The sequence below is a fragment of the Benincasa hispida genome, chromosome 7 (genome assembly GCF_027475165.1).
Source record: "Benincasa hispida cultivar pf3 chromosome 7, pf3_genome.v1.1, whole genome shotgun sequence".
NCBI classification, from domain to species: domain Eukaryota; kingdom Viridiplantae; phylum Streptophyta; class Magnoliopsida; order Cucurbitales; family Cucurbitaceae; genus Benincasa; species Benincasa hispida.
Window position 1 is genome coordinate 8,333,430 of NC_143484.1, and position 26,881 is coordinate 8,360,310.

General features: G+C 34.9%; 1 protein-coding gene and 1 long non-coding RNA gene across 6 annotated transcripts; one reads left to right on the plus strand and one right to left on the minus strand.

Annotated features, from left to right (window-relative positions):
* Window positions 1–10,261: 10,261 nt before the first annotated feature.
* Window positions 10,262–20,821, plus strand: TES (ATP binding microtubule motor family protein). Its single transcript, XM_039020604.2, has 15 exons — window positions 10,262–10,508; window positions 10,829–11,090; window positions 11,258–11,347; window positions 11,454–11,554; window positions 11,659–11,772; window positions 11,864–11,945; window positions 12,205–12,272; window positions 13,380–13,439; window positions 13,518–13,642; window positions 14,181–14,379; window positions 15,718–15,852; window positions 16,047–16,097; window positions 16,192–17,112; window positions 18,974–19,281; window positions 20,282–20,821. Exons 2-15 carry the CDS (start codon window positions 10,856–10,858, stop codon window positions 20,607–20,609), a joined length of 2,817 nt encoding a protein of 938 aa, XP_038876532.1. The 5' UTR covers window positions 10,262–10,508; window positions 10,829–10,855; the 3' UTR covers window positions 20,610–20,821.
* Window positions 16,101–21,687, minus strand: LOC120068964 (uncharacterized). Of its 5 annotated transcripts, XR_016530932.1 has the most exons (5): window positions 21,544–21,675; window positions 21,342–21,448; window positions 18,586–18,665; window positions 17,405–17,485; window positions 16,101–16,954 (listed from the first exon to the last, which is right to left on the minus strand). It is a non-coding gene; the product is annotated as an uncharacterized LOC120068964 (long non-coding RNA). The 5 variants fall into 5 exon arrangements; XR_016530931.1 differs by lacking the exon at window positions 17,405–17,485 and having other exon boundaries at window positions 21,549–21,687; XR_016530930.1 differs by lacking the exon at window positions 17,405–17,485.
* Between the last annotated feature and the right edge of the window lie 5,194 nt (window positions 21,688–26,881).

The following is a 26,881-nucleotide window of genomic DNA, read 5'->3' on the forward strand; positions in this document are numbered from 1 at the left end:
TAGGCCCTCCAAAGGGGTGGTCACTTTAGGACGACACACAAGCGGATCATAGGAATCTCATAGTAAAACCTAATGAAAGATACTGTAGGATATGTTGACACGTGTCCTTCTCCCACTTAATATGAATATTTTCCCTATTCACCATGGTATTAACCCATGCAAACACTTTCCAAAGGAGGCAACACTCAGGACGACATGAAACCGAGCATGGATCTCACAGTGAACTCTTAAGGTTGTGAGGGCTAAAAATTGATATATCATATATACCATTTTTCTCTCACTAAATTGTTCTATTGGTTTTAGGATTTTCTTTGAAGGAAATCGAAACCAAGATTTCCATGAGCAGCGGAAAAAGACTATTCCAAATTACAATCATGAATCAACAATACATTTGCAGTCGACTTCAAAACAAACGGTTATACAATTATACAGAGAAATTACAGCATGAATAAACTCAAATGCATAGAAAGAAAACTTTACGCACATTGGCAGAAACGTCTCCACGCTCCAATGCGCGACTCTGATCGAACAATAGCAACCACGAGCGCTCGATCTGCATGACCGCAACACTACACGAACACAGCATGAACACTTCACACTCGTCCTCAACGATCTCCTCGGTCATGATCTCTTCTGTAACATGAACGGCCTCCAGAAAACCTCGACGGTGTCGAGTTGAGTCTGACACCACCAACAAGACGACCTTGGTATTCTCGGTGTGAGAATCCAGAGGATGGGCTCTGTTCGGACTTGGCATGAGGCAGACAAAGGGAGGAAACAACGATCGCGTACACGACTGGCCAAGTGGAAGATGGCTGAGACCTATCATATAGGTCAATTTTCAATCGTTTAGATAAAACTATATGATCGTTTAGCTCAGTCTGTCGCGTACAGACTCTACACGATCGTGTACCTTGGGCCAACAATCGTCTAACAAAGCTATGCGATCGTTTAGTAAACACTTCACGATCGTTTAACTCGCCCAATCGTCGTTTAGTAAATCTGTATTTACTTGACGACTTCCGTGAGTTTCTTTTCGCGGAGAGAAAAATAAAAAATCTTTTTCAAACTTTTGTAAAAACTTCTTTTCAAAATAGGAAACCACTTTCCTTTTAAACTCATGGTTACCATGATCCAATAACCACCAACTACTTTGGTTATTTAAAAGAAAAAGAATTAATTATCTAATAATTAATATTATTCTAAACATAAATGATAACCAACTTATCATACTATATTTATAACCTATAGTTTTAATATTTCATCTCATGAAACATATAAACCATAGTTCTTTTTCTATTCCATGGTACTTAATGTAAATCTCATTTACATCAATCCTCTACTAGATGTATCTTATACATCATACCGATTATATCATATATAATCAAAATACCTCTTGTCAATTTGAACATTTCAAATCAACAGCAAGAACTGATTGTAGGATCTAAAGGCAACACTAGAGGGGGGTGAATAGGGTTGACTACCAATTTTTTAAAAATAATTTTATCTTCAAACAATGCTCAATAAAGTTAACCAACTAATTTGATTAAAGAAAATTTATGCAAGACAAAACTTAAATCATGCAAGCTATGATAACTTCAAATTTAAAGACAATTTAATCAAGGATAAATTAAATAACACGCTAAAAATTAAATCATGCAATTAGGAAAGATTAAAAAAATAACTAAGACAAGAAGCAAAAAAATTGAAAACAAGAAATAAAAGAGAGAGGGGAAGAGAAAACACCGGGAATTATAGTGGTTCAACAAATTGCCTACTCCACTCTCCAAGACTCTTTCTTAGGTATTTCACTAAGTGATCCTCTTGCAGGTGAGGACCAAACCGACACACGACCCTCTTTTTCCTAGGCTAAAGAGAAACCCAAGATCCTTTTTACTGGTTCAAGATCAAACCAATTTCTTTTTCTCACAACCCAAGGTGTACCCACACCTTAATACAATTCCCAAAAATTAAAAGAAAACCTCACAATATTACCTCTTGAAGGCTAAATACACAAGTTGAGCACTAAAAAAAAAAACTCACAGGCCAATTTAGGAGTAAGGAGGACAAGAATTTGAGAGTAGAGAGAATTGAGAGCTTAAGACTTGATAGCTTTTGGTGTGTATATGAAGAGTAAAATCAAGTCGAATTTATAGGCGAGGGGGATAAATTTTGGCCATTGGATATGATTGCAAATGAAGGGTGGAGATTGAATAAAAATAGAAAAGGAAAGGATTTGTAATTAAGAGAGGAATTGAAAAATTGGAATTATTGAGATTTGTAGAATAAAAAAGGATTTGAAGGATGACAATTTAGGAAGGAAATCAAATTTGAAAAGGCTGAAAAATCTTAAACCGTGCCACGTGTCGCCATACTATTGATCCGCGCGTCAATTAACGATTTCTCCTCCTTTTCCTTTTTTTTTTTTAAATATCAGCTACCACTTGTCATTATCTTATTCGTCCATGGTCGCCACGTCACTGCCACATCATGTTCCACGACATTGCCACGTTAACAAAAGTGACCGGCTAGAGTGCCACGTCATCAAAATTGACCGTTTGTGTACCACGTCAGCCGCCACGTTGGATGCCATGTCAGCAAGGTGCCACGTGTCACTGCCACGTTGGATTTCCTCTCCGATCTTCTTTTACTTATAACTTTCTCGTTTGAACTCCGATTTGAGCGATTCAAATTGCATTGGAATCATCTTTCCAAGATCTACAAGATAGTAACACTGAAAAAGTTAGTACAAAAAATCTGAGTTTGTTATCATCAAAATACTTGGTTTGATTGAAGCCCTAAAGCTAACACTAATCCTCAACATGAACCCAAGCTACCAAGGGGACCTCATGGACTTGTAGATCCGAAGCTCTAACGGTACGTGAATAACTGACTAAACTCTTTAGTCACGGGATCCACCATCCATTAACTGCCAGGCACTCCACAAAAGACCGACAGTTGAACTCTCCTCACTACATATATATTATGTGTCCATCTTAACTAACCCTTCACAAACCGCTCGTAAGTACAACTGGGCCAATAACCATTATGCCCCTGTAGTTACATCTGTCTCCTTAAGTACCACTGATCCCTCTAATGAACATAAGTCATAGTCCTACTATGACTGAGTCTTCTCTTCCAAAGAGAAGTTATGGCCACTATGTTCAAGCCCCAGAATCAACCCTTAAGGGAGCAATCTCTCTACTTATCCATGCTTCGAGAAAGAAGTGAATTTTATATTGTGGATTGAGTTCCCAGCTTCTAGATCAGATAAGTCCCCAAAAAGGTAGGCATGTTGAGTTGGCAATCTGGCTACTTTTACCCATACTAATCAAAGGACCGCCCTCAAAGGCAGGAGTTCACAAAACACTCAAGATTGAGGTCGTGTCACCTATGGTCGTTTAAGTGAGATACAAGTCTCTAGTATCAACGACATTATATACAGAGTCTAGTCATCTCGTGGTTCAGGTCTTATACAAACTCTTTGTGTAGAACACCCCCACTCCACGTCTCCACATGAATAGTCAGGATCTACCATCTGTAGTAGTTTACAACACTTGCAAACCTCTACAAAGCGGGTCGTATCCGTAGTGTCACCAAGATCAGGTATCCCACCTTAATCCTTATACTACAGACTGATTTAGGTTATCACTTAAGGCATGATCCACTTGTATATCACATATACATGCTTAAGTTCACATAAGATAACCAAGGAGCTTTGTTTATTGGATATGAGTAAATGCCAGAATTAAATAACACTTATTTTATTCATTGAACAATGTGTATCTTTACAAAACAACGAGAATCCAGGAGAATTAGGACACCAATCCCAACAGTCTCCCACTTGTCCTAATGACTCGAGAGACTAATGTACAATACAATATAAAATTGTACAATATACAATAAGCTAGGGCATACCCCAGTATCATCTCCCACTTGCCCTAGACAAGATGCCGCATGTTCTATAGACCCAGACTCTCTAGGTGACCCTCGAACACTTTAGCCTTGAGGGCCTTTGTAAAGGGATCAACAACGTTGTGCTCCGATACAATCTGCTCGACTATCCATCACCGCGACATACAATCTCTCTGATCAGGTGATATTTCTGTTCTATGTGCTTACCTCGATGATGACTCCGAGGCTCCTTCGAATTTGCCATAACCCCGCTGTTATCACAATAAAAAGTGATAGATAAATCCATATTTGGAACAACTTCCAAATCTGTAAGGAACTTCCTCAGCCAAACAGCCTCTTTAGCTGCTTCACAAGACGCTACGTATTAGGCTTCTATAGTGGAGTCCGCGATGCATCCTTGCTTGATGCTTCGCCAAACTACAGCCCCTCAATTCAGAGTAAACACTGACCCCGATGTCGATTTGCGAGAATCTCGATCGGTTTGAAAGTCAGAGTCCGTGTATCCTATAAGGATCAGATTCTTATCTCCATACATAAGCATGTAGTCCCTCGTTCTTCGAAGATACTTGAGGATCGTCTTGACCGCCGTCCAGTGATCAAATCCTAGATTGGACTGATATCGACTGACAATCCCTACTGCATAGCAAATGTCGGGTCTGGTACATAACATTGCATACAACAACTTCCTACAACAGAAGCATAGGAAATCCGTTTCATCTCCTCAACCTCTTGAGGTGTTTTAGGACATTGATTCTTAGACAGAACGATTCCATGCTTAAAAGGTAACAAACCCCTCTTGGAATCCTACATCCTGTACCTGATCAACATTTGATCAATGTACGATGCCTGAGACAGGACTAACCGTTTGTTCTTGCGATCTCAAATGATCTAGATCCCAAGAACATACTATGCCTCACCCAAATCTTTCATTTGGAACTAGGCAGCTAGCCAACTCTTAATGTCAGTCAGATATCCTACATCATTCCCAATGAGTAGGATATCATCCACATACAGTACCAGGAAAGCTACTGAGCTATTGATGATCTTCTTGTAAACACAAAGCTCATCAACGTTCTGGTCAAAGCCAAACGACTTGACAACAGTATCAAATCTAATGTTCCAAGATCGAGATGCTTGTTTCAGCCCATAAATGGACCTATTAAGCTTATAAACTCTTTGCTCTTGATCTGGAACTACGAACCCCTCTAGTTGAGTCATATAGATGGTCTTCTCAAGATTACCATTCAGAAAGGTAGTCTTGACGTCCATTTGCCATATTTCATAATCATAAAATGTGACTATGGACAGGAGAATCTTTATAGACTTCACCATGACAACAGGTGACAAAGTTTCCTCATAGTCAACTCCTTCAACCTGGGTTGAGTCTAGCCTTAAAGGTTTGCACCTTTCCATCTACACCTCTCTTTCGCTTATAGATCCACTTACACCCAATAGGTTTGACCCCATCAGGTGGATCAACAAGCTCCCAGACGTTATTGAAGTACATAGACTCCATTTCCTGGTTCATGGCCTTAACCCATTTATCTTTGTCAACATCCTCCATTGCTTTCTTAAAAGACAACGGATCCTCGACCCCATCATTCATAATGACGTTTTGGGCTTCAATCAAACCTATGTAGCGATCCGGTGGGTTCATAACCCTCCCATTACGTCGAGGTAGTCTCAACTCTTGAGCTGGTTGATTAGACGTCCCGACCTCAACAACTCTTGTTGATCTGTTGGCCTGTTCAACAACTCTTGTTGAACCCTCAGCAGTCTCAGTCTCACTAGAGATCTCATGTAAAACGAGCTTACTTCGTGGCTTATGATCCCTCATGTGTTATTCTTCCAAGAAGATAACATTAGTGGAAACAAAAATTTGTTCTAACTTGGATCATAGAAATATCCACCTCTCGTTTCCTTGGGGTAGCCCACAAAGAGGCAAACCTTCGAACGCGGTTCCAACTTCTTTGGGTTAGTCGCTAACACATATGCCAGACAACCCCAAATCCTGAAATGGCATAAACTACCTTTACGGCCTCTCCATAACTCAATAGGTGTTTCAGAAACACTTTTCGAGGGAACGTTGTTCAGGATATAACATGCAGTCTACACTGCATAACCCCAAAACGAGTCTGGAAGATGAGCATAACTCATCATAGACCGAACCATGTCCAACAAGGTCCTGTTTCTCCTTTCTGATACACCATTCTGTTGAGGTGTACCAGGGGCCGAGAGTTGGGACGCAATCCCATGTTCTATCATATAGTTCTGGAATTGGAGGTCCATATACTCTCCACCACGATCAGATCGTAGTGTTTTTATCTTCTTACCTAAAAAGTTTTCAACTTTAGCCTTATACTCCTTGAACTTGTCAAGAGCTTCAGACTTATGTTGCATTAGGAAGAGATACCCAAACCTTGAATAATCATCTATGAAAGAGATGAAGTATTCATACCTACCTCGAGCTCTAACATTCATTGGACTACAGAGGTCTGAATGTACAAGCTTCAAGGCTTCCTTGGCTCTGTAACCTTTTCCAGTAAAAGATTGTTTGGTCATCTTGCCTTGGAGGCATGATTCACATACCAACAAGGAGTTTTCTTCTATACTCTTTAGAAGTCCACTTTTCACCAACTTCTCGATCCTATTGAGGTTGATGTGACCTAAACTTAAATGCCAAAGATGGGTGTTTTCCTTTGGAGAAACCTTTGGTCTTTTAACTGTTGTTGTCGTACTGAATATTTCAGTGTTAAACAAGGCTTTTATGACTAACAACCTTAGTACATATAAGTTATTTTTCATTGAACCATAACCAATCTCCATTCCATTCTTGAAAATAAACACTTTATTCTAAAAAAAGGAGACGATATAGCCTTGTTCAATGAGACAAGAAATCAAGATTAAGTTCCTCTTAATATGAGGAACTACAAAAACATTATCCAGTAACAGATAACGTTTCTTGTCAAAAAATAACTTCAGCCTACCTACAACAACAGCTGAAACAACCTAACCATTACCAACTCGAAGAGTCATCTCTCCCTGTGGCAACATTTTCTAGGAACTAAATCCTTGGTAAGAGGAACTGACATGAATGGTAGCACCTGAATCAAGGATCCAGGCAGAATCATTATTCTCTACCAGACATGTCTCCAAGATCAATCATATTTATTGTCTTGTCTCCTCTTTTGGAGAGTAGTGGGATGGAGGCCATTTGCCACGAAATTCGTTTCACACGATTCTTTCCACTATAATAAATCGGTCATTTTTAAAAGCTTTAAACGGAAATATTAATGAGTTGTTGAAAAGAAAAACACATTGACCTACGTTAGGTTTTAAGCAAATACCCGTTGTAAAACAAAACAACATCCAATAAGGTTTTAGCAAAACTACCATGAACCCCTTGTGACATCTAGTTTCGCAATGACGCTTCAAAGGTTTAGGACAAAAGCCGCCAAAGGGAGGTCAGTTATCCCTCCTCTGAATTGAGAAGATCTCAACTAGTCATTAATACCAGAACAACTCTTATTCTTATAACGACTAGCCATCATTGATTTGGCCAAGAGATCATTAACTTACTTAACAATCTCCCATAAGTGTGACCCGCCATTTTAAGCCCTAGAGGTCCGTCCCAAAAGGCCAATCCAAAGGGAAAAAATTCGATTGGGGAAAAATCTAAAGCGACCCTATCCATTTATGGAGTTCACCTTGATATTGACCAACTGCACAAAACCCATCTGAAAGGGGCCACTTCGAAGGCGACACGAGGGCGTACAGAAGACCAAATTACCTCTTTCCCTGAAACAGGGGTAAGTATCTATTGCTCCTTTAAAGGCTGATTCCGGGGCTTGAACAATGTGGCGCCACACTTTCTCTTGGCCCGAGAAGGGTTTACCCATAGTAGGACTATGACGTATTGTTCATTAGAGGAATCAATGATACTTAAGGAGTTAGATGTAACTACAGGAGCAAAACGGTAAATTGGCCTAGTTGTACTTACGAGCGATTTGTGAAGGGTCATCGTACTGTTGATTGGTTATATCCAATGGACACAGAAATATATCTGTAGTTCGAAGAGTGCAGCTGTCGGTCTTTAGTGGAGTGCCCGACAGTTAACGGATGGTGGATATCGTGATTAAAGAGTTTAGTCAGTTATTCACGTACCGTTGGAGCTTCAAGCTACAGGTCCATAAGGTCCCCTTGGTAGCTCAATGGATTCATGTTGAGAATCAGTTTTTGGGTTAGTTTGAAGTGTTTAAATTCACAAGAGGGAATTTGAATATACATGATACAATTAAATTGATTATGATGTAATTGATTTGATGTATTAGTTACATTAACTGGAGGAATCAATATAAATACGATTTATATTAAATGCCAAAAAGGAGAAAAAAAAAAGAACTATGGTTTATATATATTACATATGATGTGATATTAAAACTATACGTTATAAATATAATATGATAAGTTAGTTATTATATTTATTTATAACAAAAAAATGATGAGATAATTGTTGTTGGTTATCTTTTTCTCTATTAACCGAATGAGTGGGAAGTTTTAGTCTGTTTTGATAACTAATGGATAAAATGAAAAACGTTTTCATTTTTTTTTTCATAATCGATCGCGCATAAGGTAGAAAGCTATTCGATAGCCTTGAGAGAGTAAACAATCAAGCTTCGAGCGTTTGCTAGACGATAGTTCCTCGTTACTCAACGATCGAGTATCTAAGTTTAGACGATAGGCTTCTTGATTCTCCCACTTACTTGATCATTTACTCGATCGTATAGTTCCTCCTTCCCTCTACCGAATCCATACAGAGCCTACACCTCCTGGATTCTCACACCGAGAATACCAATGTAGCTTCTTGGTAGTATTGAGTTTGTTGTTCGGGGGTCGAGGATCGAGTGTTACTTGATTGTGTTCGAGGATATTCCAAAGATGTTGCGTTTGTGCTGTTGAACGTTCGTGCTGTTGGATCGAGGAAGTACGAGAAGAAAAGGTTCTTCAAGGGTATGTTCACTCGATCTCTTGTATTTTCTTGTTGAAGCATGCTGTAATTTAGATTTAATGCATAATTGTTTTGTTAGAATGTAAATGCTCATGTTCTTTCACAATGGGATTTGGAACGATCTGCTTCCGCTCATTGGTTCTCTTTGTTAAGAGATCCTTCAGGATCGATCTCCACCTTCCACTTTAACTACACGTTAGTTTTAGTAGTTGTTAGAGTATTATAAATTTCATTTGCTTGGGTAAGATAGAATTAACAACACCTATTTTGCTAGATTTATCACTTATCTATGCTAGATTTAGGTGCTTCAATAAACGTCATGCATTTTCATGTTTATGAAGACCTTAAATTGAATGGCCTATAAAAACCGAATATTTGCATACAACTAGCCGATAGGTCATATATACAACCGCTAGGCATAGTAGAGGATGTTTTGTTGAGAGTTGGAGAATTAATCTTTCCCATTGATTAATCTATTAAAATCACTCTTAAGAAAAGTTAATTTCACATATACTTTAACAGTAGTATCCTACTAAATTTTAGATTCTCCTAACATTAGGTAGAATTTTCTATTACTATTTAGTTTTTAATTTTATACTTTAAAAAGAGAAAAATTATTTTTAAATGACAGAACTACTAAAAATATTTACAACTAATAGCACAATATCATAGTCTATCTGTGATAGGCCGCGATATACTACTATCTGTGTGTATCTGTGTCATGATAGACACAGATAATAGTATATCGCGGTCTATCACTATTTGTAAATATTTTGGTTTATTTTCCTATCTCTAAAAAGAGCACTTAAAAAAGAAGATTTATTTTATATATTTATCTATTTCTTGCATAATCAAATCTATTTTCTATTTTTTGAGTTAAATGCATCAATTTTTTTAGAAATGTATACCATTTTGATTTTCTTAAAATAAAGCAATTTCCCTTAATGTTTAAAATGTAATCTATAACAAACAAAATCTATCATACAAAATAATTATTTAAAATTTTAAATTACAAAAAATAAAAAAAAATGATTATAAATCTATTTAAGTTATTATCTAAAATAAGATGTTTTTGTATTTATTTACTAAACATTCTAACCTACTTTTTTTTTAGTTTAAGTTAAAATTTACTAAATATTATTTTACTTTTTTTTATAATTAAAATTTGTCAACCATTATTTTAAAAGCACACAATTTCAAAGGAAGCCCAAGTATACTAAAAGAAACCCTCCAAATGGAAACTAAATCTATAATTTAATTAAGACAAAATAAAATAACACATAAAAAAAAGGGATTGTGGTGTTAGGCGTGCAGCATATAATGAAACGTCCCCGTTCCCTGGGTGAACGTGATTGACTGGAAACATTCCTATTTCAAAACCCTCTCTCACTTCACTCTCACCTGAAAATATAAAATTTAAAGTAGCCGTTACTTCTCTCTCTCTCTTCATCTGTGCTTCAAAATCCATTCTCCCATCTCAAATACTCTCTCCTTTCCCCATTTTTCACGTAAATGCTTTGCTCACTCTATCTTCCGCTCCGCTTTCTTCATCATTTCACTTCTTTCTTCTTCCATTTTCTCTTTTGTAAGCGTTTCTTCTCTTTCTTTGCTTCTTTTCCAACTCACTATCAATTCAATCAACAATGAACAATGAGCTTACTGTATGATGGATTCCCTACTTATGTAATATATGTTATGCCTGCTTACTTCATGTTTTCTGTTTCCGGATTTCTCCTTTTTCTTGCTTTTTTTCGCCAGTTTTGATGTGATTTCAAGAATTTCCAAGATTCCGCGTTTGTGGGTTTTACTTCTAATCTCTGCGGTGTACTGAATGACTGTTAAATGTTGGAATTCTTGGGGGATAATTTGGAGTACTTATAACGAAATTGTGTTTGTTACCCTTAGCCATAGGGTTTGTGAGCAGCGAAGGAGATGGTTAGAACGCCAACCACGCCGTTGTCCAAAATTCAGAGGACCCCTTCAACCACTCCAGGAGGAGGGGGTCCCAGAACCCGTGAGGAGAAGATACTTGTTACTGTGCGTATTAGACCACTGAACCGGAAAGAACAAGCCATGTACGATCTCATTGCTTGGGATTGTTTGGATGAACATACCCTTGTGTTCAAGAATCCCAATCACGAAAGGCCTGTAAATCCCTACTGCTTTGGTAATTATTTTTTTTTTCTTCTGTTCATGTTCTTCCTTTACCATTGTTCATAAATGTTGACCTTTGAAGTAATGAAATCAAAAGAGATTATGAAAGTTTAATTTCCGTGTAAGCAATATACTTTCCAAAGAATTTGATTGTATTATTTCTCTCCATACATGAAACAGATAAAGTTTTTGATCCTACATGCTCTACTCAGCGGGTATATGATGAGGGTGCAAAGGATGTTGCTTTATCTGCTCTTACAGGAATGAATGGTAACAACAGTTTTGCTGCGGCTCCTTTGAAATATAGAACATTTTTTTAGAACAAGCTTTTGTTCTGGATGTTACCCACTGTTATTAAATTCTTATTTTCCTGCAGCCACAATTTTTGCATATGGACAGACCAGCAGTGGTAAGACATTTACCATGAGAGGCATTACTGAGAACACTGTTAATGACATATTTGAACACATCAAGAATGTAAGCTATCTGAAGCTTTATGTATCTTTTGTCTACTTTATTACCTCATATTGTTCACTGAATCAAATTATAATTCAATTCAAATCTACCATTTCATATTGTAGACACCAGAGAGAAATTTTCTTCTGAAATTTTCAGCTCTGGAAATATATAACGAGACTGTTGTTGACCTTTTGAATTGCAAATCTGGATCTCTTCGTCTCTTGGATGACCCTGAGGTATTTGTAACAAGTCCTCTCTATGGATTGATGTTGACCTTTACCCACAACCATATTTAGTACGATAGAACATTTCATTTTCTAAATGCAGAAAGGAACCATTGTGGAAAAACTGATTGAAGAAGTTGTCAAGGACAGTGAACACCTTAGGCAATTGATTGGAATATGTGAAGGTAATCATCATTTTTATTCTTATTTTTCTTCAAATTGTATGTTGTCTTCATTATAATCACTTTTGAAAGCGACTTCATTGATTTAGAAATTCTTTCGGGACCCCTATACCCACACCTGAAAAAAGCAACCAGTTTTACTTGCTATAAATGGCAGAGAATGGAGGGAAAAAATTAGTGCATCTTAAAATGAGCTTTACCGAGCTTTTGTATTTTGTTAAATGCTTTTAATAATTTTGTCTTGACAATGTTGTCTCTACAGCCCAAAGGCAAGTTGGAGAAACTGCTCTTAATGATAAAAGCTCCAGATCACATCAGATAATTAGGCTGGTAAGCTCCAGAATAAGTTAATGATGGGAATAATGTGATTTACTGGTTGAATGTGCAATCATATTTCTCCTTATTAGGGTTTCTTTAATCAGTTTTTATTTTTGAGTTCAACTTCATCCCAATGATCCCTAGTAGTTCTTCTTGTTAAACTATGCCGTTAGACCACTTCAGAAATCATGTTCTTGATCTTTTTCCATGAGGCGTTAATACCTGTAAAGACTTTAAGTTTCCTACTCTACATCTCAATATAAGACATTTATTGATATGGTGGAGTATTGAAAGAGCTATAATACGTATTGACACTTATGCCTCTTTGTTCTAATAAGTCCTAAACTCTCTTTGAGATTAGATTAAGTGAGATTAAATTCTTCAAAACTGTTTTCCAGCCTTCAGTATTTTAATTCTGTTGGGTTGATGAATGTCCAGATTGCCTATTTATTATTCTCATGTCCATATGTGACTAATCGATAGTTTTCTTTAGACAAGTTTTTTCAAATCCAGTGGGTCTTTCTTAAAGGTGCAAACTACATACTAAAGTTGCTAGTCAGGCTGTTATTATCTTATCGTGCCAATCTAATTTGAATTAATGCTGTGAAGTTCATAATTTCAGAAATTTTGTTTGATAGGATCAGTTGAGTTTGGATGGCAGGTTTTGCTTTAGCCATCTTCAAAGCTTCGCAATATGCTGGCTTATATGTCATGCAATCATTTTCTCTTGGTGCACTTGCTAATTTGGGAGGCTTTCACTTTCCCTCATTAATGGTTTTATTTTCTTTACTTCGTTTTTCTTACTCCTACGAGTTTGTTTCCCTTGAACATTTCATATCGTGTTAAAAAATGTATAACTTTGGCTAATTGCTGCTCTCTATCTCTCTATTTCATGTGTTTGATTTGACAAATGTGAGAGTTTTGAGGTGTTAAACATTTTTTAAATATGGACATAATTCTCAGACTATAGTGTACGAACTTTCTAGATTTATTCACTCATGATTGTCTTGTATAATTTATATGTATAAATAATTCTTGTATAGAATATTTTATATATTTTGTTTAGCTTCATATGGGCTTATCTCTTGGTAACCCCACTTTCTTTTCCTCTCTTTTCAGACCATTGAAAGTAGCCTTCGGGAAGTTACAAACCGTGTGAAATCTTTCATAGCAAGTTTGGTATGTTGGACAGTACTTCCCACACTTTATCAACACATAGAGGGCTATATTTATGTTAGTTGGAACTATAATTTTCAGAACCTAGTGGACCTTGCTGGAAGTGAACGTGTTTCTCAAACTAGTGCAGATGGTACAAGATTGAAGGAAGGCAGCCACATCAACCGTAGTTTATTGACACTTACGACTGTCATTAGAAAGCTAAGGTAAAAAGCCAATTTAATCTAATTTAATTTAATTCCTTGAATAAAATGAAGAGCTGAAGGTAAGGTTTCGACACTTTATTCCATCGTGATTCACATCCAACTCGAACTATTTGTTCAAGCTAGTTATAGATTTTAACTTGTGCAACTGGAATTTTAGGGTTGTTCTGATATGTTCCTTATAGGAGTTGTTTGTAACTTTTTCTTATACCTTCTCATAATTTCAATGTGGAAAACAAATAGTTGCAAAGACTCCTTTTAATAATAACGTTGTGAAATTATATGGTTTCTTCTTTTTTGTAAGGGTAGAGGTTGGGAGAAGGTGGCCACGATACCATATGGGGATTTAAAAACGTGCACGAATATTGCACTTTGGGGAGTGGGTGGACAAGTATATTGCAGTAAAAGACTATTGTTCTTGGATTTCTATCTTCAAAATTTTCTCCATCTTGTATCAGGGGAACAAAAAGTTGTGAAGTCCTTTACTCCTTTTATTAATTAGGAGAAGTAATTATATAGTTCAATCTTCTCTTTTTTGCAGTGGCGGGAGAAGAGGTGGCCACATACCATACAGGGATTCGAAACTTACACGAATATTGCAGTCCTCACTGGGGGGAAATGCTCGAACAGCAATTATTTGTACGATGAGCCCAGCTTTAAGTCATGTGGAACAAACAAGGAATACACTTTCGTTTGCAACTAGTGCAAAGGAGGTTACCAATAATGCCCAAGTAAACATGGTATGTAACAATATTAAATTGTACTTCAAATACTGTAAGATTTTGTAGTAGCTTTTGATAACAATGTAATTGTTAGTTGTATTTTCTTTTTCTTATTAGCTTATTTGGAGACTTTGGAGGTCTTTCTTAGAAAGTCTCGTTGCAATGTTTAGCTTCCAGTTAAGACAAATGCCCTTGCATATAGGAGGATCTCATGTCCCCGCAGTCATTGAGTTTTTGTGAAGGAATCAAGAGCTACCTTTAATTTTTCTGGTTATTGTGTTGAACTTTTTATATACTTTTTCTTGAATAGGAAATAACTTTTTATTGATAATATGAAAAGTAAATTTTCAGGAAGGGGGGAAAAAAAGACTCCCAAGGGTGTGAGATTGAAAAGGAAAGGAAAAAACAGAATGGAGCATTACAACCATACAAATATATAAAGGAAACCAAAAACTAAAAGCCAGAGAACTAAAGACAGGAGCACCAAAGAAACCACAATTGTATTGAAAAAAAATCCAAAAAAAAAAGAAAAGAAAAAGAAAAGATAAAAAGAATTTGAAATGGTCCAATTCGGCTGTAACTTTCAGATTATCATTCGGCTGTAAGCCTTGTCATTTGCAAGGTCCTCTTCATTTTGTACTTAGCTTTGGATTCTAGTCTTTCTTGGAGATGATGAGAATGCTAGGGAGGTGTCAACCTAGTTGAGATGTCCTGGTGCATTTGCTGATCCGTTTTGTGCTTTTTAGTGTGCTTGATTGTTTTGCACTTTATGTTTGTTTCCTTCTTTTCGCTTGTAACATCTTTCATTATCTTAATGAAGTGGATTGTTTCTTGTTAAAAAAAAATGGTCCAAACGGAGAACTCCCAATCAATGAAGCTGAAGAAGAATAAGAGAAGGAAAGCGGGTCACAAACTTTTCACTACAATTGATGTAGAGATAATTCAACCATATTTGGAATTGTTTAGTGTTGAATATGGAAACTTTGAATGTGCAGAATTAATAGTATATGCTAAAAGATCTTGAGAACACTCAGATGAACAAACACTTTTATAAGATGAAACTGTCTAATTCAACCTTTCTTTATATAAAATAAAAACTCTGTTCCCCTTGCATATCCTCTTCTCATTTTTTGGAAAAGTTCCCTTTGCATATCCTTGTTTGTAAGGAAGCTGCTACCCATATCTCTTTGATACTAGATCTTTGGTTTCTTTATATTAAAGTATAATGTATTTTGATATTAGAAATTGGGAAACCCTGGAGTGGCTAGGTTGTAGATGGCATTCATGTAATAAAGAATTCAAAGATGAATTTGGCTTGGTCGATTTACTACTTGTTTCAACGTTCTTTTTTTCTAGGTTGTTTCAGACAACAGGTTATTGAAACATTTGCAAAGTGAAGTCGCCAGACTTGAGGCTGAACTCAAAAGTCCAGAGATGTCTTCTCCGTGTTTACAGTCTTTACTACTGGAAAAGGATAAAAAGATTCAGCAGGTATCACATTGTATCATCTTTTCACTTGAAACATTTTAAATGTTTCCTGTCATTGTGTTCGGCTAGCTGTAATTATACAGCCACAGAACTATGATAGGATTGAGTTTTTTATCTTTTTCATAGAGAGCCCAAATTTTAGGTTTCTATTGTTAATCCTAAATTATCTGTTCTCAGTTAGAGAATCTTTTTTGTAGATGGAGAGAGAAATTAAGGAGCTAAGGTGTCAACTTGCACAAGAAAAAAAGGTATTTTTGGAAACGGAGGTACTTTGATATTCAAGGTTTATAGTATTCACTTTTACTATTGAGTTTTAATTTCTGTACTTGTTGACTTTTCCAGGGTATAGATATAGATGAATGTGGACCGTCTCATGTAGTCAGGTGTCTATCTTTTCAACGAGACAATGATCGAGCTCCCACTATAATTCCTCCAGGATCCAAGCTAAGAAGTGTAGTCGGAGGAAGGCAAGGAGCTTTGAGGCGATCTGTTACGTCAATGGATCCATCCACTATTGTGCATGAAATCAGAAAGCTAGAACACAGTCAGAGGCAACTTGGTGAGGAAGCAAATCGAGCCCTTGAAGTGTTGCATAGGGAGGTTGCTTCGCATAAACTGGGGAGTCAAGAAGCTTCGGAAACCATTGCAAAGATGCTATCTGAAATCAAGGACATGCATGTTTTAAGCTCCATGCCTCAAGAAACCATTGCTGGAGATAAGACCAACCTGATGGAAGAGATAATTCGTTTTAAATCTGAAGGAACTGTAATAGAATCACTTGAAAAGAAACTTGAGAATGTTCAGAAATCTATTGACAAGTTAGTCTCTTCCTATCCAAGTCCAAACAATGAGGATACACCGGAGTTGAAGAACCAGTATAAAAGGAAGAAAGTACTTCCTTTTGCATTGAGTAATGCCACAAACATGCATCAAATTATTCGATCCCCATGCTCCCCTATGTCCTCTTCTCGTAGTGTGAAGAAGTATGAAACAGAGAACAGGGTTCCTGATAAAGTGATGATGGCGATTGATGAGCATTCAGGGATGCGTAAAGTTCCACCAAAGTGTGATGAAAACTGCAAAAATGTATCAAGGGATAGTACTCCTGTGTCACAGCAATCTAACTCAGTTAACGTGAAAAGAATGCAGAAAATGTTCAAGACTGCTGCTGAGGAGAATATAAGGAGTATAAGAGCTTATGTTACAGAGTTAAAAGAACGGGTGGCAAAGCTACAGTATCAGAAGCAACTGCTGGTTTGCCAGGTATACAAATTACTCAAACATTTTTTTCTCATTACATAAATCATGTAAATTGCCATTCCTTGAGAATACATTATGGATTAAGCGTGGAAAGAAATCTGCTAGTTAGGCAGCTAGGCCTAAGTCCAAGCTTTAGGGAAAAGGTAGAGTGAAAATATAGGAAAATTTAAGCAGTCAGGCAGTCAGTAACTATGCTATAGCTAATATAAATTATAGCAGGATAATTCGCACACAAGGAAGAAAATAATTCGATAAAAGGGAAATATAATTTTTACTAACCAAATGTAGCCCTCACCTCGTTTTTTGAAACCTCTTCTCACCACAATAGTCCTCTTCCTAGGATTTTTTAAAGAGATAGAGAAGAGAAGAAGAATAACTGCAAAAAGCAGACTAAATTGAGATGAGCTTGTAATGAAGATCCTCAAAGAAACATCTTACTTTCTTGCTCCTCCTTTGATAAGTCTTTATTATCCGAGGCCTCACAAAATGTTGTTTCCCAGGGTGGGTATAAACTTTAGATCTTAGGATTTAACTATTTGGTTTGTTATTTCTTTGTAAAAGCTGCTGTCCAGCCTATAAGGGAAATATAATTTTTACTAACCAAATGTAGTCCTCACCTCGTTTTTTGAACCCTCTTCCCACCACAATAATCCTCTTTAGAGATCCTAGGATTCTTTAAAGAGATAGAGAAGAGAAGAAGAATAACTGCAAAAAGCAGACTAAATTGAGATGAGCTTGTAATGTAGATCCTCAAAGAAACATCTTTATTCAATTTGATACTAACCAAAGTAGCCTGTGAATACACATACTTATAGGCTGGACAGCAGCTTTTACAAAGAAATAACAAACCAAATAGTTAAATCCTAAGATCTAAAGTTTATACCCACCTTGGGAAACGACATTTTGTGAGGCCTCGGATAATAAAGACTTACCAAAGGAGGAGCAAGAAAGTAATTTAACAGGGTTGGTAGTAGTGTGCGTTTTGTACGTTGGAATATCTTTTTGGTTTGTGGGGGTTATGTCGAGTTTATCCTTGTCTATGGTTTTCTTTATGCTTACATTTTGAGTACTGTTGGTTGCTGAATTTGGAGAGAATCAGCTCTCTCAAAAAGCTGGAGTATCTTGTTATTGCTTGTCTGTTAGTAAGTAAAATCGCCACACCTGGTGGCTTGATCATTGAGTTACTCTGTTTTATGGAAGATATTTGTGTGGATATTGTTATTGCAGGGGACCGGAATTGGATACCTAACACATTTAACCAATCCTAAAAAACTTAACAAACAGCCAAGAAATGGGCCTAGAGAAAGGGGGATGGAATATGGTCCTCATCCCCAGAGAGTAGTAAAGTTTGTTGTGCTTGAACGACCCCCTTCACGGTAATTTTCATCCAAAGATATTATGGGGTTCAAAAAAATGAGTTGGGCAGGTAGTTTACAAAATATCTAACAGAATGGCGTAAACAATTTAGAATCTCACTTCGTTTGTGTGCTGTTTCCCTATGCAATTGGCATTTGATGACAACATAAGTTGTGAAGTGTGCAATCATAAAAATTGACCTGCGAAAAATAAATGTCTTGCTTTAACACTATTTGAACTGGTTATTTTTTAGGATGTCTTGCTTTAACACTATTTGAAGTGGTTATTTTTTAGGATGATAAAGATTATTGAAAATGTACTAAAGACTAATTTTGAGTTTAACCTTACATAGGTCAGCACCAGCTGTCATTTTATTCTTACTTATATATGTGTTTATATTTATTTATTTGGAATCAGAAATGAGCATACCCCAGTATTTATATAATTATTGAATACATGATATATTTGCTTTAACACTATGTGTTTTCTTTTCCATTACATGTTTAAGGTATTGGATCTGGAAAAAAATGAGAATGAAAGTGGTGTGGCAATGGATACAGTTGAGCATACCCCAGTTTCTTGGCATACTATCTTTGAAGATCAGAGAAAGCAAATCATCATGTTATGGCATCTGTGCCATGTTTCCCTTATACATCGGACACAGTTTTACTTGCTATTTAAAGGGGATCCATCTGATCAAATTTATATGGAAGTTGAATGGAGAAGATTGACATGGTTGGAGCAACACTTGGCGGAGCTTGGAAATGCCAGTCCAGCACTTCTAGGCGATGATCCTGCCAGCTCTGTTTATACAAGGTATAAACTGTTGACCATCATGTAACTTGAGATGCAATATATTTTTTAAGGCTCCATTTAATACCATTTCGGCTTCGTTTGGTAATTATTTCATTTTTTTGTTTTTTGTTTTTTGAAATTAAGTCTATTTCCTCACATTTCTTACAATGGTTTGCATCAAGAGTTGAATTTTTAGCCAAATTTCAAGAACAAAAACAAGTTTTTAAGAACTACTTTTTTTAGTTTTCAAAATTTGGCTTGGTTTTTGAAGACATGGCTAAAAAATAGGTAAGAAAGCAAGAAATTTAAGGGTGAGAGGGGTGTTTTTAGGCTTAATTTTAAATAACTAAACACAAAAAATGAAATGGTTACCAAATGAGGCCTTTGTTTTTTATTTTTAGTTTTTGAAAATTAAGCATATTTTCTCTCATTTTGTTACGGTAGTTTGCATCTTGTTTTAGTACAAGAGTTGAATTCTTATTTAAGCTCCAAAAACAAAAATAATTTTTTAAAAACTAATTTTTTTTTAGTTTTCAAACTTTGATTTGGTTTTTGAAAATATTGGTAAAAAATAGATAACAAAACAAAAAATTTAAAGGTGAAATGAGTGTTTATATGCTTAATTTTCAAAAACTAAAATAAAAAACCAAATGGTTACCAAATGAGATCTTGATTTTTTATTTTTAGTTTTTGAAAATTAAGCCAATAAACACTCGTATCACCTCTAAATTTTTTGCTTTGATTTTCTACTTTTTACTAATGTTTTCAAAAAATGAAGCCAACTTAAAAAAAAAAAAAAAAAAAAAAAAAAAAAAAAAAAAAAAATTGTTTTTTGAATTTGACTAAGAATTTAACTGTTTTACTTTAAAAAAGATAAAAACACGGTAAAAAAATTGAGAGGAAATAAACTTAATTCTAAAAAACCAAATGCCCAATAGCTACAAAACAAGCCTAAGCTATCCGTTTTTTTTTTTTTTTTATAATTTTAAGACCATAATAATGGCATTGCAATGCTTTGCAGTGTCAAGGCTCTGAAGCAAGAAAGGGAGTATCTTGCAAAGAGGGTGAGCTCTAAGCTAACAGCAGAGGAAAGAGAAATGTTGTATGTGAAATGGGAAGTTCCACAAGTAGGAAAACAGAGAAGGCTTCAACTAGTCAACAAGCTATGGACAGATCCTCTTAACATGAAACACATACAGGACAGTGCAGAAATTGTTGCAAAGCTGGTTGGCTTCTGTGAATCAGGTGATCATGTTAGCAAGGAGATGTTTGAACTTAACTTTGTTTGTCCTTCTGATAGGAAGACTTGGATGGGCTGGAATCTAATCTCTAATCTGTTAAATCTATAATGATCTTTGTTACACTTCACACTTGTATAGATGCTTTCATGAGCTCTCTACTTTGAAATGTTCAACCCTCTGAAACTTCTGGTGGGAGCTGTGGTAAGAAATGAACTAACCTAGATTATGTAATATTGTTCTCCCAAGTTGTGCATATGGCATGTTGAGTTTTTTTCTGTTGCCCATGTGCAATCAATGCAAGGTAAGAGTGAATTCTAATATCCTTTTATAATTTTTTATATTGTATGTAATTTTAAGTTTAACTTAAATATAAGGAAGTGAAGCTAGAGCAAGAATCGAATTCCTTAAAATTAGGTCTCAGAGATACATAGCTGAGTTGAAGTAATAGGTATTTTTATAAATTCTGAATGAATATTACTCAAATAAATTTGTAATTACTAAGAAGTATTATGTTAAAAACGTCACACTTACATCATTCGCATCCATGCAAGCAGTTGATATTGGACGCAACATTTGCGTTGGAAGCCAAATGCTTCAATAGGTATAGTTGAAATCGGAAATAAAGTATTGTTATATCATGCCATATCTTAAATCAAATTTAAGATCTTATATAGAAGAAAGACCCACTACCAAGATGGAAGAATTAAGATGAACTACGTCAATTGACACTTTGCCGTTATCATCATCCACTTTAGAACCAAAGATTGTCCTGTCTCCAACTACATTATCCTTACTAAATCACACTAGGTGAAATTTATATGAAACATAACTAATACTAACCTTTATATTTTGTGAGGTCAAAGTTGTTTTTGAATCATCTTCCTTGTGTAAATCCAAGACCTAGCCTTGTGAGTTGAAATAGAAAACTTCTTCTTTTCCGGGAAGCCCTAGGAAAATAAAGGAAGAAAGAGTTGTTGAGAGAGAAATATGCTATATAAAAGGTGTCTTTCAAGCTTAACTTTGTTGAATTGAAGAGGCCCACCTCACCTCTCCCCTCCCCACTAACTCTTGCTGGAATGAGTGGCTTGAAACGGTTGATTTCTACGCTTTCCGAAAAAAATCTCTCTAATCATACAGTGGAAAATAAGCTTCCACAATGGAACGGAGCGTGGAGGATGTGGGTCCTTTCTCCTTTAGTTAGAACTTGGGTCATAAAGTTTCATTATTTCATTTCCCTTTTGTCGATCATGAGGACATTTTTAGGCCGATTATCATCATTCCTAAAGGATTCTTCATAAATTAAAAATGTTAACGTTCTTTCCTTTTCTTCTTTTACTCTTCAATAGTTTTCTCTTTTAACACCTAATGAGGAACTTCACTTTTTGAATCATTGATTCCTTTGTAATGATATGGACAAAAATTTCCTCAAATTGAGTTGCCCTCGGGGCATTCATGAATTGTCTTAATATACTTCACTACAAACACAATATCTAAACGAGTATGAGATAAAGAAATAAGTTTTCCTACCAGCCTTTCGTATTTTTTATTATCTTTTACCTCAACGTCTGTTGCAGCTTGCAATTTTAAGTTTGGCTCAATATAAGTTTTTGTTGTCCTATAACCAAGTAAGCATGTCTCTTCAAATAAATCAACAATATATTTTATTTGAGCTACAGTGATACCCTTTTCGACCTGACAAATTTTGTCCATAGGAAGTATTTCAATGTTTACAAGTCTTTGATTTGAAATTCTTTTAGCCAGCTTTCGCTTTAAACTATTCAACTTAGCTTCATTATTTTCTTTGAGAATCATTTCATCGACATATATATCAAAACAACCATCTTATCATGACTAGTTTGTTTATAGAAGATGGAATCGTATGCTTGACTCTGGAGGAAGCCATAACTTGACACCTATTTTCTTAAAATGTTCAAACCATACTCTAGGAGACTATTTAAGGTCGTAAAGGGATTTCTTTAATTTGCATACTTTTTTAGTCCCAAGGTTCACTTCAAAACCCATTGGTATATTCGCACTACTATTGGGGTTGATACCCTAAATCTCGTGGTCTTGTAGTTTGTAATTGTATTTGTACAAACATTTTATTTATTTAATAAAATAAGAGGTATTTTATTCAACATTTAGTTGCATTAACCCAAAAACCAATAAACTAAGATCCAAGGTTATCTGTTGTAACTTAAACATGTATGTGGAGACATACAGGTGGGTCATGTTTAAGTAATAACCTAAACGGTCTGTAGTAGATGGATAAGGCTGGGTACCTTATCTTGGTGACACTACAAATACGACCCGCTTTGTAGTTGTTACAATCATTGTAAAGTACTACAAGTGATATGATCCTGATAATTCATATACACATGTGAGCGGGGGTATTTTGTACACAGAGTTTGTATAAGATTGGACCATAAAATGAATAGTCTCTCTTCATAACACCATTGCTAGAAGAGACTTACATTTCACTAGGATGACCATAGGTGGCTTAACCTAAATCTTGAGTGAATTGTAAACTTCTGCCTATGAGGATGGTCATTTGATTTGTATGAGTGAGAGTGACTAGATTCGCTGAATCAATAAGCCTATCATTTTGGGGATTGATTGGGGAGCTGGGAACGCAGCTACACAAGAAGAAATTTACTTCTCCCCTTCTGTTAGGGTAAATAGAGAAATTGCTCCCTGGTTAATTCCGAGGCTTGAACAATATGGCGTCACACCCTCTCCTGGCTTGAAAGGGGTTCGGTTATAGTTGGACTATAACTAATTGTTAATTAGAGAGATCAGTCGTACTTAAGAAGTAGATGTAACTATAAGGGCAAAATGGTAATTTTGGGCCAACTGTATTACGAGCAATTTGTGAAGGGTCAACGTACCGTTGATTGGTTATTTCTAATGGACACAAAAATATATCTATAATGCGAAGAGTACAATTGTCGTTCTTTAGTGGAGTGATCGATAGTTAATGAACGTTGATTAATTTAATTAAAGAGTTTAATTAATTAATCAAGTATCATTGAAGCTTCAATCTATAGGTCCATAACGTCCCCTTGTTAGTTCAATAAGGATTCATGAGAATTAAATTAATTTTAGATTAACTTGAATAGTTCATATTAAGTAAGGGAATTAATTATATAAGATATAATTAATATAATGTATGTAATACATTATAATATAAAATTTTATTTGAGAGAAAATAAATATTTGAATATTATTCAAATATTAATTATTTGAATTTGATTCATATAAAAACTATATATTACAATTAATATGAATATGATTCATATTAATACTATAGGTTATATTTTATATTGAACCTAATTTTGTTTAAGTAGATGGTAAGCATAAAAATAGTCAAAATTGGTGGAAGTAAAGGAAAAGGAAAGAAAATAATGAAAGTTGAATCATCAAGAACAAAAGCAAAAGCAAACAAATCTGAAGAGAAGAAGAAGGTAAAACTAAAACAGTTGATAACTTCAAATTCTCCATGTATCAATAAAGCTTTAACATCAATACATACTTATTGTGCAACATGCTTATTTAATAATGTACTTGTATGTCAATTATCTATATTAGGAATTTTAGCAAAAACTTTAACATCAATCTATCTATTATTGATAAATTTGAATTAAGATAGATAGTGATAAACAGAGATAGAATACTATCTCCGTCTATCTCATATAGATAGTGATAGAGTTCTATCACTGTCACAGAGATAGAATACTATCTTTGTCTATCCCAAATAGATAGTGATAGACTTTAATGGTAAACACTAATATTTGTTTCTATAGTTTCTATATGGTTTGCACTCTATATTCATTTAGTTGAGTTTTATTATTGATAATTTTGAATTAAGATAAATATAGATAGAGTATTATCTCTATCTATCTTAGATGAATAGTGATAGAGTATTATCATTATCTATCTGTGATAGACAGAGATAGAATACTATCTCATAGATATTGTTAAAGAAATGTCTTAAAAAATTGAACCTTTTCAATAAAAGCTTTTAGCTATTATTTGGGACAAAATTAACCTTTGCATTATATTTTTAGAAATTTCGGTATATTACTTCCTTTCCTTATTCTTATCAATTCCTATGTTGACTTCGTAATTTTACATTTAATAAATTTGTGTTACATTGAATTAATTTAAGATCTGTCATAATAATCTTGAATTGTTTGTGGGATATTTTGCATTTTTTTTTTCTCTCTCCTGTCTTGGACAATGTGGTTAAGACTGTTGTGCTCGAACTAATATAGTCTCATGTATATTGTGAATATATTCACATAAGTATATTTTGAGATAAATTTTTCTTTCCAACAAGTTGCAAATTTTGACTTAAAATTCAAAATTTTCAATTTAGGTGGATTGCATTTAATGCTGAATTATAGTTGCATATATTTATTTTCTATCTATGTTCATTTCTTATGTATAAATACTAGGTTTATATCAAATATGCATGAATTTTATTCCAAATATAACTAAGACAATTACAGATTTAATGTGGTTATATAATATATATACTTCATATTTTTATTTTAATATTGATATTTACATTTCACATAGTTTTTTATATATTCACATGTATACATTTGAAATTGACATATATATTCTACATAATTTGTCATATATACATATGGGACCTTTAATATTAATATTGTTGTTTTCAAAATTTATTAGAGAAATATTATTGTTTTGAAACTTATTAGAGAAATATTGTTGTTTTGGGAATTCGAGGCTAGAGGTCGAACGTTGAGAACTCGACTAATGTGGAGGTCGAATGTTGAGAACTCGATAAACGAAGAAAAACTTGGAAACAATACATAAGCCGAAACTTCAACCCTCGACAAGGAAAATCTTGCGAATCTCGCTTAGGTTGTCGAAAGTTGAAGTTTCGACACACATCCACCCTCGAGATTGCAGGTTTATTACTTTTCTTTTTCCCTCATAGAGGAAATAAAGTAATGAGATGGTATACTATATGTATCTGTGTATTCGAGCTGCTTCTAACAACCTATGTATTTTGTTATCATTTCGAATTAGACGGAGGCTTGTGGGATTGACGTGAGGGGGTGGGGATGGCTATATTTCTGGGAGCGAACTCCAGGCGAATATGAAGCGCATGGATACAAGTTATGCCTTGGAATGAAAGACAAGTCCGAATTAGCTTTATCTACGAACAAAAAAGTAGATCCATAATCAAAAAAGTGTTTGTGATTGTTCCAGAAGAAATGAAAGCTAGTAAACATTAATGGAAAAATAACAACAATAACAGAGAGAGCAAGATATTGAGAGAGAGCGAGAGTGAGAGAGCGAGATCTTAGGAGAGAGCGATACTGAGAGAGCGAGAGTGAGAAAGCAAGATCTTAAGAGAGAGCAAGATTGAGATAGCGAGATCTTAGGAGAGAGCGAGAGTCTTCACTTTATTTGAACTTTCCATAGAAATATATATAAAAAAAGAGAAAAAAGAGCTAACAATCATACTATAATTGAATAATCATTAGACTATAATTGAATATATTAGATTATTATTCTATAATTGAATAATAATTAGACAACAAATTGAATTATTATACTATAATTGAATAATCATTAGACAACAAATTGAATATATTAGATTATTATGCTATAATTGAATAATCATTAGACAATAAATTGAATAAATTGAATATGTTAGATTATTGTACTATAAATTGAATATATTATATTATTATAATGTAAAACTTTATTGATTATAAAAAAAAAAAAAAAAATTGAATATACAGTAGATTATTATAAAAAAAATTGAATATACAATAAATTATAATAAAAAAATTGAATATACAATAAAATGAATATATAATAAAAAAATTATTTATTATTTAATCCCTAACTATCTGGAGCCCGTCTTAGTAACGAAGGACACTTCCTTCGATTATGTCCTAACTGGTTACAAAATCCACATCATTGTCGAGTAGCTGGTTCTGTCCAGTTCATCTTGTTATGATAACGTGAACTTTTGGGGTGTCAGTTTATGTTTATCGTATTGGATGTCAGTTTCAAATTCAAAAGTTCAACAAAGCTATTGAAGATATCAAAGGAATAAATCGGAGCTGTCTAAGTTTTTTTGACAACAGTTTAGAGCTATGGACTTGCACATGATGGAGGATTCAGATATGGGTGGATGACGACAAATCTATCAGAGTGCATAAATGGAGTCCTCAAAGGAGCTCAAATGTTGCCTATAAATGCTCTTGCTCAGATAACATTCTTCAAATGCGTGAACTATTTCGAGAAAAGAAGAGCAGAAATAAGGGATGCATTGGAGCGTTAAGATAAACCCAGGACCTGTTGATCCCGATATTTTGTACGACCAGTCCATTCAT

Coding starts and splice junctions, on each gene's coding strand:
- TES (XM_039020604.2), top strand. CDS start 10,856: ATGGTTAGAACGCCAACCACGCCGTTGTCCAAAATTCAGAGGACCCCT. Junction 13,440..13,517: donor AATCTTTCATAGCAAGTTTG/GTATGTTGGACA, acceptor TATAATTTTCAG/AACCTAGTGGACCTTGCTGG. Junction 19,282..20,281: donor GCCAGCTCTGTTTATACAAG/GTATAAACTGTT, acceptor AATGCTTTGCAG/TGTCAAGGCTCTGAAGCAAG.